At 38.7% G+C, this 13,273-nt stretch overlaps 1 protein-coding gene across 3 annotated transcripts in view; it reads right to left on the bottom strand.

Moving 5' to 3' along the window:
• Positions 1–13,273, bottom strand: part of CHD6 (chromodomain helicase DNA binding protein 6) — a 178,978-nt gene that overhangs the window by 69,238 nt on the left and 96,467 nt on the right. For all 3 annotated transcript variants that reach the window (XM_070420947.1, XM_070420949.1, XM_070420948.1), the window contains exons 15-17: positions 11,506–11,761; positions 10,495–10,705; positions 142–337 (exon numbers count right to left, since the gene is read on the bottom strand). In XM_070420947.1, coding sequence (XP_070277048.1) covers positions 142–337; positions 10,495–10,705; positions 11,506–11,761 — 663 coding nt within the window. The remainder of the gene's footprint in view (positions 1–141; positions 338–10,494; positions 10,706–11,505; positions 11,762–13,273) is intronic.

Raw genomic sequence — 13,273 nt, 5'->3', positions numbered from 1 at the left:
CCAGGTCGAGGCCTTAAGCCTGCCCTCTGGCTGACATCATAGCATGGAACATGGCAGACACTCTATAGCCAAGCCAGGCCATGCCATAATGTTCTTGGGTTCGGGGTGGCTAAGGCAAACAGCAATCATCCTAATGGTTACCTGCAAGTCATTTTGAGGGTTCCAGTCTGAATCAAATATGATGCAGGTATCAGCGGCTGTGAGATTGATCCCCAGGCCTCCCGCTCTGGTGCACAGAAGAAAGACAAAGCGGTCTGAGTCTGGCTTACAGAACCGGTCGATGGCTGCCTGGCGCAGGTTTCCCCGTACTCGCCCATCAATTCGCTCATAGGTGTATCTGAGGGGACCCAAACGAACGAAAGCCCAGGTGTTAATCATGACTTCAATGGAGAACAGCAAACAATGCAAGAAGCTGTTGACCGATGGCCTTAAATCCCTCACTTCCAAATATGGACCAAATGTCCACAGTCTAGAAGAATCCCCAACCTCTACATATGCAGCAGGGCAGACATCTAAACCTGCATTGCAAAGTGTTGCCCCTCAAAACAAACAAAACCCAAACCAAAAAAAACACAAAAAAACCAGCCACAAACTAAGGAGGACTAGGAGAATTGTAAACATAAAAAAATATCAATTCCCACTGCCCAAATAACTTATTCTCAAGTCATTTCCCAGTTTTAACTTGCACTGAATGTGATCATAAGACCCAGAAAAGCAAATAAAAGCCTCAACCACCTGCTTTCAGTTGTGCTCATAAAAGGAATCAGAGTTCAAATCAGTCCCTCGCTGCTTTCCGGGAAACTGAAAATGGGAAGACTATAATGACAGGCAGTCCCTTGATGTCTGGGCTGGTCGTCTCTAACCTAACAGTTACTCAGCACTTTAGAGGTGCACAGCAAACCCTCCAGGCTCACAGCGGAAACCAAGGTCTTCTGGGCAGTATATTACCAAGCAAGTAGGGAGAACTCACAGAAAATATTTTGTACTATGTCAGGGGTGGGGAGAACTAAAGAATTTTTAAAGCAAAATAAAGTGAGGAAGTAAAGCTGAATATCCTTAAGAAGGCATATACCTGTGTGGAAGTTAAGAAATAAAGGTGGAAAGCATGGTGGAGGAGAGGGGAAAAGGAAAGAGAATAAGAATGAAACACTATGGGATCATATTACTATCTGTCTACCCAATTAGAAAACACAGACGGTACCTTTATGATGAAATAATGTAATTAATAGAGCATTAAAATATTGTAGCAACCTGGACAGCTGCTTAGTCTTATTCTTTTCTTAATTACCCCTGCCAACACATGAATTAACAAGGGAATGTTGCCCTGGACCCAATTTGACCTCCGAGCATGAATTGGTTGGTAAAGTAGAAGTAACAGAACCTTGTGAGAAGAGGACCAAGTCATCCTAAACCCAACAACAGTCAAGAACATGAATCCTGATGAAAATCTTATCAGTAGCCAGAACTTGGGAAATCTGGCCTCTAAAAATTCAGATAAATAACTGACAAGAGAATAAGAATAGACAGTCTAGGGGCAGATAACTCTGTGTGGGAATGACTCTAGACAACTAAATGTGGCAACACAATCCTGACTTCCTTGAGGAAAAGGAAATTCCACGTAAAGAAATCACCCAAGGAAATCCATGTAAAGAAACCAAACCAACTCAGACTCTAAGGGACATGTAGCACAGCAAAGAACCAAGTCCGAACATATGTCTTCCTTTTACAAAGCTGCAGTGCACCCATATCTGGAATTACAGGTGTAGACTTTCTTTTTTTTTTTTTTTAATGTACCAAACTTAGGAATAATATTTGAAACTACAGTAGCAAATAAAATGAGTGGTAATGACAGGATTGTCATGACGATCTTATAAAAGAGTTACATTCTAAATTCTATAAAACTATGAAGCAATTAAATAAAATTATCATCCTATATAATAAAGAGGTAACATGCAATTTGGCCATCACTCCAACACACAAGATGGCCGCCCCATGTGGTCACAGATGGCTGGCAGGGGAGGGCAGTTGTGGGCGATCAGGCCAGCAGGGGAGGGCAGTTAGGGGCAATCAGGCCTGCAGGGGAGGGCAGTTAGGGGCAATCAGACCTGCAGGGGAGGGCAGCTGGTAAGAACCAGGCCTGCATGGGAGGGCAGTTGGGGGGGACCTAGCCTACAGGGGATGGCAGTTGGGGGTGACCAGGCCTGTAGGGGAGGGCAGGTGGGGGGGCAAGGCCTGCAGGAGAGGACAGTTAGGGATGACCAGGCCAGCAGGGGAGGGCAGTTAGGGGCAATCGGGCCGGCAGGGGAGCCGTTAGGTGTCGATCAGGCTGGCAGGGGAGTGGTTAGGGGGTGATCAGGCTGGCAGGCAGAAGCGGTTAGGAGCAATCAGGCAGGCAGGCAGGCAGGCAGGCAGGCGAGCGGTTGGGAGCCAGCAGTCCTGGATTGTGAGAGGGATCTCCAACTGCAGTCGGACATCTTCCGAGGTGTCCTGGATTGGAGAGGGTGCAGGCTGGGCTGAGGGGGACCCCCCCCCCCGCCCGTGCACGAATTTCATGCACCGGGCCTCTAGTTATTATTATAACAGCCACAGCAACAATATTAGCAGCAACCAAAGTGTCAAGCTCTGTGCCAGGCACTGTGATACATGCTTTACATGCACCATCACATTTAACTCTCACAATAATCCTCTGAGGTAGTTTTACTGTTACCATTCCCATTTTACACTTGAGGAAATTTCAAAAATAACAAAAATCCATACAGTCAAATAACTTGCTATTACCTAGCTGGTAAGTGAGCTAACTCAGATCCATCTGATTCAATCAAAGTCCACACTCTTAACCAGTTTGCTGTGTGGCCTTCATATTGCGCCCTACATTTCAATGCAGCAGAACAGAAAGATTTTCCTAAAAACTTAGAAGAGAAAGTTAAATAAGAGACACCAGTAAACTTAGGAAACTTGTAGTTCTGGTATAAAATGAAAAAAGAAACTGTATGTATCAAAATGATTTTGATAAATCAATGCAGCGAGGATCTGGCCTGGGTGGGTTCCCAAAGCAGTTGGGCCATGTATGTGATGTGTGGAAGAAGCAGAGGATTTGGAGGCAGGAGACAGGGCTGACACAATGAAACAATAGCAGCTACCACCCCCACCATCACACATGCCAACAATTAACACCACAGGCACAGAGGACTCAATGTTCTTTGACAAGACACCCGCAGCCATCAGAGAGGAGCGAGATGCCCACGGATCTGAGTGAGGCAGGGAGTTAGCATAGCCTTGGGAGAAGTCAATGAATGTGATGACATAGTTTGGCCATCACTCAAGGAAAGTTATTTCCATAAAATTAGATACCGTTCTGCCAGCTATGACTTAACAATGGTTTTAGAAATTGTGCAGGATGATTGGAACATTAATTCTCATTTCCATCACTTGTTCAGTTTTGAGGGAGTGCTCTCGAAGAACACAAAACTAAACTAAAATAAAAATTCAATTATTAGAGTTTTTCCCAATTGTTCCTCATCCCCTCACTTCTGCGCCAAATCCTTTGGCTATGCCCTCACCCTGGATGAGAGTATGGCATGAAATTAAATGGGAACAAAACCAAACTGACAGCTGGAGAAGCAATGAGGCTCAAAAACAAAGAAAACTTGAGGGCGAGTAAGTCTGAATGAAGAAATCAGACATCATAAAATTCCCCACACCAAACATCAGTGCAGCAATTAACCCTCTGCATCAACTGTATTGTGAACAAAATCCCTAGGAGTTGATGTGGTTCATGAAACTGTAATTCTGAGTCATTGTCAAATATCAATGAGAAGCAGGTGGCACTCTGGGAAACCTCTGTGCACTTTGTTTGGGGAGGAGGAAGGGGTGGAGGGACACATTTTGGCACAACAGAAAATGTTCTCACAAGGCCTAAAGGAAAATGAATGACTTTCTTGTCTCCCAGCAATAAACAGCTGGAAAACATAAAGAGTGAAAAATCACCCATTCACAACAGCCATAAACATATAAAACACTTAGCATGAAAATTAGTAAGAAATATGAAGGATTTGGCAATATGACACTAGGAGCTATGTTGGTTTGTTCACCATGTCCCTAACACCTACAGAGGTTCTAGCACAAGGTAGGCACTTCATAAATATTTATTAAATCAACAGTGTATATAAAAGACCTGAATAAGTGTAGTCAACATTATGTTCTTCAATTCTGTAAAGATGTCAATCCTACTCTACTAAATGTGTAAAAGCCAATCAAAATCCCAATAAATGGATATATGTATATAGAGATAAATACAGATGTGTAAATGTGTGTACACACACACACACAACACACACACATAATTTTTTAATAGTGGGAGACTGAAGTAGTCAAGGATAGACTAAAAAAGAATAATTCTGAAGTTCATCTGCAATAATATATGAGAAAGAACTAAAACTATTGATCAAAAGAACAGAAAGGTTAGGGATATACCCAGCATATATAATAGCTCAGTATATTTTATGGATAGTGTTTTAGATGAATAGGGGGGAAACGTGGACTATTTAATAAATAGAAAATTAGACATATTTAGAAGTAAACTAGGTTAGATGCCCATTATATACCACTTATCAAAATTACAGAAGGATTGCAGACTGACATATCAAAAAAGAAGAAATCCAGTTAAAGATTATGAATTAACATGCATATTTTATCCTTTTATCTTCCCAAACTTCTAGTAAAATGATAGCTAAAGGTTGTTTATTTTTATATGCATAATACATTCCCCCAAATAAACCCCAAACAGAACAGGAGAAATTATAACTAAATTCTAGAAGATGGAAAGTCAGCTAAATGGTATTTAATTTAAAGAAAGCAGAATGCCAGGTGAGAAAAAACCTGATTTAATACTGCAAAATACCCAAAGGGATCAAGCATTGATGGCATCAGATACTCCTAAAAATGGGTATGCAAGGAGTCTAAAAACCAGGGGAAATGGTTGAGTATCAGCCCTACAGATCACACATCCCTGCCCTGAGAGGGTAAAACAGAAGAACCATACCCTTTTCTACCCTAATCACAGTTAAAGGTAGAAGTATTAGACTGAAAAAAGGGAAGAGAGAGTGCGATCTCCCTATCTCTCCACCCTGCTTCCCTACAATCAGCTCCAAGTACAATCAAGTTCCCAGCCTTTAGGCTAGGGAAAGGAAGGAAACATCCAAAAATACTGACACTGGAGATTCCCCAATGAAATGGTCCATCTAGATGACTAGTGTTTACAGATGCAGGGGGTGACCCAGAACCAGCATTCCTAGCCCACATACCCAGAGCTTCCAGGCAGCTCAACAGTGCGCACCAACTGATGGCTAAGATCTGAAACACAGAGGCTCTGCTTCTGGTATGGAGGGGCAAGGTCCTAACACACCAATTCTCAGCAAATAACAACCACAAAGTCCAGATGAAATACAGAAAACAAAACAAATGAACAGAGAAATTTCTCTGAGGGCCCTGGAGAGTTAAGGAAAGCAGGCAGATTTTGGAGAGCAACAGAAACTTGTGGTTTTGAGCAGAGGAAAAGCCACACAGTTATGGTGGCAAAGACGCAGGGCAACTACAAATCTGATAAAAAGGCACTGTGTTTCTAACCAGAGGCATGAGGGGAAAGAGAATCGGGCAATCAGGACTGCCAGAGGGTGAGAAGACAACTCTAGAATGTAGAAAGACAGAGAGGTGTACCCCAAACTCTGGCTATAAACTCTACTCAAGTCTCTGGCTGGCCTCTGATTCACACATGCTTGGGGCAGACTGAGAGTCCTCTGAGCTGAGACTGGAGCTGTTATCTACTAGAGACACTGACAGAATTTGCATTTTGAGTCACATCTCATATAATACCTCCAAATAAAAACCATCATCTTCACGGCAAATAACAGAATCCTGAATCTCCACAACAAAATATTCACAATGTCCATGGAAAAATCCAAAATTATGTAGCATATGAAGAAACAGGAAAAATGTGACCCATTCTCAAGAGCAAAAAATCCAACCAACAGGTGTCAAATCCAAAAAGTTACAATTATCAGATAAGAACTTCATAACAGCTGTTATAATTATGCTCAATAAAGTGAAGGAATGTATGCAATAAACAAAAAGATAGGAGATCACAGCAGAGAAACATCAAACTAAGAAACAAATTAAACTCTTAGAACTAAAATATAATTTGTATAATAAAGAAAGCATTGGATGGGCTTAATAAGCATGAAAGAAATAACAAAGAAGCAGAACCTGAAGACAGATAAATCAAAACAAGAGAGAAAAAGGACTGGGGGGTTGGGGGGTGGGAGCAGAACAAGGACCTGTGGGACAATATCAAAAGGTCAAACATTCAGGTAATTGGAGTCTTACAAAGAAACCAGAGGTGGGGGCAAAAGGAACAACAAAATAGAAGAAACAGAGACTCAAATCCTCCCAAATTTGATGATATACGTTTACACATTCATTCAAGAGGCTCCGTGAACTGTACAGGATGAATTTCACTCATCACAGCCAAACTGTGAATCAAAAATCAAAAGAAAATCTCACTAGACAGAATAAAATAACACATTACATACAAGAGAACAGTGACTTAAATGACCGCAAAACTTCTCATCAGAAACTATGGGGGCCAGAACACAGTGGAATAATACTTAAAAGTGTTGAAAGAAAGAAAAACAAACAAACAAACCCAGAATTTTAATGTAAAAGGAAGAGATATAAAACAACAACAAAGAATTTTGACTTGGAGAAAACTATAGGAAGAAAAAACAAATCTATCATGATAAATTTCAGAAAGACGAAAGAAGACACTGCACCTATGAAATAAATACCAGTAGAATGTTATAAGAATTGAAAATTTAGAGAAAAAATGCTCTAGGAAATTAAAAATATAATTATACAAAGAAAACCTAGGGTTAAAGTTGGAAGAGAGAGTAAAGGAATTCTATCAGAAAATATAGCAAAATATAATAAGATGGAGAAAAAAGAGAAAATCGGGTGATCAATCCAGAAGATCTGACATACAAATAACAGGAGTTCCACAAAGATAAAACAAAGCATAAAAAAATAATGAAAGATAAAATCCAAGAAAATTCTCCAGAGCTGATGAACTTAGATTTCAGATAGGAAAAACTACTTAGTATCTAATTAAATGCATCCCATACAAAAAAATAGTTCATTGTAAAACTTCTCAGCACTGGGACAAAGAGGATATATCAAAGCTTCTAAACAGGAAAAAAAAAAGTCACATACACAGACTGAGAATCAGAAGGGCAGGGCTTTGAACTTCTAAACCACAACCGTGGATGTGAGAAGACAATGAACTAATAACCCTTCAAAATTCTGTGGGAAAATTATTTCTAATTTAGAATCTCAAACCCAGCCAAACTATTACTCAAGAATGAGAGTAGACGACAAACATTTCAAAGTTTCAAAATTCACTTATCATTCACCCTTTCCTGGAAGCTGCCAGAAGAAGTACATGGGATCCACCAATAAGGAAATCGGATTCAAGTGGGAAGGAAAGAAACTTGTCAGCATGATGAAGGAAGGGAGATAACAGATGACAACTGTGTACTAGGTGAGAAGAGCCCTGAACAGAGAGGAGCATGTTAGGTCCCAGGAGAGATGGCCCTGAGAAGATGAAACTGATGTGCTTGACTGCCACAAGAGGAGATTTAGGCAACCAAGGTAAACTTTGGAGCTGAATTATAATAACTACACAGAAAAATAAGCAATGAAATAAAAAGCTAATTTTTAGCTTCAGGGAAAATAAAAATTATGCACTAAAGGGTACTACATGAGTAAGCTGTAATTTAGTATTTACATAAGTCCTAATAAACACTGAACATTACTCCAATCCGATGTAATATGTGGCATTTTGGGAAGATGGGAGGACAGGAAGTTGCACATGTGGCATTTACATAGTGAGAACAGATAATATCTAAAACTGAAAAAAAATTATAACCATTAACATTTTTTAGATATAGCTATAAATACCAAAAGAAATAGCATAAAAGTTTAAAGTAATTAATTGTTTCTGAGGGTGGAAAAACTCAGGGGCCAGCAGGGAGTAAATTAGGAAATGCAATTTTTCATAAGTCTAATAGAATAATTTGCCTCTTTAAGTTATGTTGAATGCATAACTTTAATGAAAATAAAAACTGAATTAGCCCTGGCCAGTGTGGCTCAGTTGGTTGAGAGTTGTCCCATGCACAAAGAGGTTGCTGATTCAATTCCCAGTCAGGGCACATGCCCGGGTTGTGGGCTTGATCCCCAGTATGGGTCTTGCAGGAGGCAGCCGATTGATGTTTTTCTCTCTCTCTCTAAAATTAATAAAAACATAAAAACAACTGAATTAAAAAGAGAAGAGTAATGATGATATTAAACCCAGAGGAACTCTGTTAGGTGCTATCAGGATGAAGAAACTATAAAAGAAATATTCATATGATGTAATGGTTAACAGGTGAATGAAGGCTATTTAAGCATATTAATTTAATCATTTAAATTTATTTAAAGCTGTTTTAAGATGGAAAGATTTAACTATTATAAAATTTAAAACTTCTGGGAATAAAGTAAACATACAAAAGCCCACATCCATAAGTAAAAAGTCAAAAACAATACTGGGGAAATATATACACCATATTCTTAAGTAAACAAACAATTCTTATAAATTAATAAACAAAGACAAAGAGCAACAGAAAATGGAGAAAGAACATGAACAATTCTTAAAAAAGCAAAATAAATAAAGATATATGAAAAAAATTCACTCATTAATAATCAGAAATACAAACTAAATCATAATTTAAATATCTACAGGTCGGTTTGGCTCAGTGGATAGAGCGTCGGACTGCGGACTGAGGGGTCCCGGGTTCGATTCTGGTCAAGGGCGTGTGCCTGGGTTGCGGGCACATCCCCAGTGGGAGATGTGCAGGAGGCGGCTGATTGATGTTTCTCTCTCATCGATGTTTCTAACTCTCTATCTCTCTCCCTTCCTCTCTGTAAAAAATCAATAAAATATATTTAAAAAAAAATATCTACAGGGGTTTTGAAAATGTGTATTAAATGCTTTTAAAAATGTACATCAGAATTGATCCTAAGGAAATAACTGGCAACATTTACAATGAATGCAAAGGGATATTCAGAGTTTCTTAAAGTACTGAAAATTTGAAAACAACCCATAAGACAGAATAAGAATATCAGACAGATCACCAAAATTGTGTTGTGGGAAAATAATTAAAAGAAAAAATTTCATAATATATTAAATAAAAACATCAGTTACAAAGTAGAATGTAGAATATTTAAACAAGTAAACAACAAAGCTAAATATACGTATGAACAAAGAAAAACGACTAAGAAGATAAACACCTAAGTCTGAATGGGGGCTTTGGGCAGGCGTTGGTGTTATATGTGCCCATATTATCAAAAGAAACTATATTACTTAAGTAATTTGAAAACAAAATAAGCAATAAATGATAAAAATAATAGCATAAAGGGAGCTAAATAAAGATACGCTACTTTATAAAAGTGTGTTAATTGGGGGGGGAAGGAGACATATGTAATACTCTTTGTAATACTTTAAGCAATAAAACAAAATTTAAAAAATAATAATAAATAAATAAATAAATAAAGTGTGTTAATTATACTGTTACTCATTTTGGGGGGTTCTTTAAAAAAACTGAAAACTTCAAGTTGTTTTGTATATATTTTGAAGAGTAAGATAATATATTTATGAAAAGCAAAGTGTTCTGGCAATGGGTTCCTAATCTAAAGTGAGTTCCGATTTCAAGGAATTATTTATGTAACTATTAAATGTCAGCATAACCCAATCCTAAATTTGCCATTTAATATCTTCTAGAAATTACATGCTAGAAGACCAAATAGAATCTTCCAGGACAAGAATATTTAAGACAACTGAGATTTGCCATGATTTTACTTTAAGAAAACAAGAATTTCCTGTAAACTTAGCAATGCCTAGACTAATAGTTTCTATGATCTTGAAAAATCTTTTATCATTAAGAGTTGTTAAAAATCCATTTATCATCTTCAGATCATTGATGTATCCCAACGTAACAAATGCAGTACCCACACAGAATCCAAATAACACCATTGACTTTCCACCTTCATGAGTAATGGACCTAGGATCAAGAAATTATAGGAGTGTGAACAAGAAAATAAAATGGGATGCCATAGCTAGTGTATCATAAAACTTTAGAGAGTTTGCTGAAAAAGGACATGAAATATCCCCACATTATTTTCCTGGGCTCTACATTATAGGCTATGAAATTCACTCTAGAGAGTTAAACTTGGATATATTGGTCATAAGATTTAACTCTGTGTTTTACTGAATCTTTAAGAAGAGATTCCTTTCCTTCCTTTTTGAATGCTTTGTTGTTGTTGAAGCACAATTTTCAAATTAATCAAAAGGTATCAAGAAGAAGGCAGTGCCTGCAGCACTTGACACACAGCTTTGACATGTCTCACCTTCTCTGGATGAGATAATCTTCCAGGATATCGAGACAGCGCACCATCTGGGAGAAGATAAGTACTTTGTGGCCACCTGCAATCAGCTTAGGGAGTAGTTTATCAATCAGCACCAGCTTCCCTGCCGCCTGAATCATGGCCTGCAGCTGAAAGTCAGGGGCATCAGAGCTGTGGGTTTTCCGGAAATCTTCCAGAATTTTCTCCTCTGCCCCTGAAAACAAAACAAAACAAAACAAAACAAAATATTCCTTGAAAAAACATTAAGGGTAAAAGCTGCTCTCTGCTTTACAGATCCTAGGAGAAATTAAGTGAATTCTTGGGTCCAGGACCAAGTCTAGTGAGGTAATGCCGTATGTGCATCCCTAGTCTGTGCCCCAGCAGAGGGCTCTGCAGTAGCAGCAGGTACAGAGAACTCAGGTGCAGTGCTCTCCTGGGAAGTCTCACCAGGTAGAGAAAGAATTTGAGATACCAAGATGACTTCTGCAGTTAAAGAAACCTTCACAGAAAGTTGACAAAAAGACATATCTTTAAATGTCATAAAAATTTAACTATAAGCAAATCGAAGCCAGGTATTGATTTAAAATTATATCAAAAAGTTTTATTGCAAAAAAAGAAAAGGCTCCAATATATACTCTTATTGTATAGGCAACTTCATTTATCTACAGAGTTTTCATCTCATTGCATCATGACCATTTACCCAACGAAGTAACACATGTTCTGTCCCAACGTGAAAAGTGTGGACTAAACCACAAGTACATAATGGACAACAGACTGATGAGTAACAGCCCAATCTTCAGATAGACAGTTTCAAAATGTGGCTCTTTGTACTCATTAAACTGCTTAGGTAGATCCATCAACCTCTTTGAACCTCAGTTTAATACTCTGTAAAAAGATGAGAATATATACATCCTAGCATCTAATGGGAACTCAATACCTACGATCGCTGGTTATCATGAGCCTGTGGCAGAGACCCACAACAGGCCTGAGTATCCCCCTGCATCGCCCACTCACCGTTGATCAGGTAGGGATGGTTGCAGCACTTTCTCAGCTCCATCATGGTGTTGATGAGGTTGGGCATGTTGTGCTGATTTGCCCCTTTGGTCAGGAAGGAAAAGTTCTTTTCTAGGATGGCCCGGTAGTACTTTTTCTGGATATTGGTCAGCTCTACTTCAATGATCGTCTCTTGTTTGGGAGCAAGGTTCTTTTCCACATCATCTTTCAGCCGTCGAAGCATCATTGGTTTTAGGATAGACTGCAGTTTCTTCACCTGTCCAGGTAAATCCTGATTTAATGATTACTGGGGTATTCCACCCTTCACTACAATCTCTTGAGCACAGTACTGTGGTATCAGACTAAATGAAAGCTCATGACTGATCCCTGAACATGAGGCTGAAAGGAAAAAAGGGATCTGGTTTTCATTCACTAGTATTTACTGAGAAACTATGTGACAACCTTACAAGATATAAAGAAAGAAAAATACAAAAGACAGTACCTATTCTCCAGCCTGTAGAAAACAAACTTCTCTCCCTCTAAAATGCACACGTGTGCAGAAATTAACTGAGAAATATTTAAGCCTCATTAAGAGGTATAAGTGACATATTATAAAGGGAAGACTTAGATGCTGAAAGAACAAAGTAAGAAGTAGAGGCAATCTGGGATGGGCGAAATGGATGAAAGTGTCAAAAAGTACAAACTTACAGTTATAAAATAAATGAGTCTCGAGGATGTACAGCAAGGTGACCATAGTTAATAAGTCTGTACTGCATATTTGAAAGTTGCTGAGAGTAGATCTTAAAAGTTCTCATCACTAGGAAAAATATTTGTCACTATGCACTGTGATGGATGTTAACTAAACTAGATTTATTGTGATCATTTCATAATATATACATACACTGAATCATTATGATGTACATTTAAAACTAGTATGAAAATTATATCTCACATAAGAAGTAGAAGCAATCTGGAAACAGATTCTTCATATACCTTACAAATAACTGCAGCCAACGTGCTTGGGGGTAGCAGAATATAGAAAGCTGGTGCTATAAGGTGACTTCTACCATTCCATCATGCAAGCTGTCACACCAGGGGTGCTTCAGCCTGATAGTGTTCTTTGCTATGATTTTTTTGTTCTTCTAACTGACCAGGCCTGGAGAACAGAACTCTATTCACTTTGACTGCACTGACCAGAGACCTGCTCCCTCTCCCAAGAAGACAATTCAAAGTCAAGGCACCTAAGTTAACTCTGAGCTAAAACATAATACCAATAAGAGTAGTCCTGGTGGGAAATAAAATAAGGGAAAATGGAAGTGCAAAAGATCAAGTTTCGAGTCATAAAGGCCTGTTCAAAACTTTTAAAGGAGTAGATTCTGCATAAATAAGTTGTGCAGGTGCCAATGCTTCCTGAAGAGAGTGATTCAGAAGAGCTACTTACTGGAGCAGGTTTTAAACAATGATGGAAATGCTTTGCTTTGGAAGCAGATGCTTTCTAGAACTTTTATTTACTGTGATTTAAAACATACACATTTGATGTCATTTTTGTGGTTTTCTCCTAACTAACCCCAATCTTAAACCTACCTCATTTGAGACTTTCATTTTACCTACCATGGTACTTAGGAATCTAATTCCCCAAGTGTTTAAGAAATTACTACATAAGAACCCAGAGAGAAAAGAAATAGGCACAAATGCCATCTGCCACATGCTGGGTTCCGCTTTTGCCCTTCACTTGTTTCATATCTTGGATCATCTAGATCAGCGGTTGCCAACCTTTCTGACCTCACAG

This window comes from Myotis yumanensis, unplaced genomic scaffold (assembly GCF_028538775.1).
Source record: "Myotis yumanensis isolate MYYU_CA2020_CCGP unplaced genomic scaffold, mMyoYum1.0.hap1 SCAF_7, whole genome shotgun sequence".
In the NCBI taxonomy this organism is placed as follows: Eukaryota; Metazoa; Chordata; class Mammalia; order Chiroptera; family Vespertilionidae; genus Myotis; species Myotis yumanensis.
The sequence above is the reverse complement of the archived record's forward strand: the minus strand, read 5'-3'. Positions and strand labels throughout refer to the sequence as shown.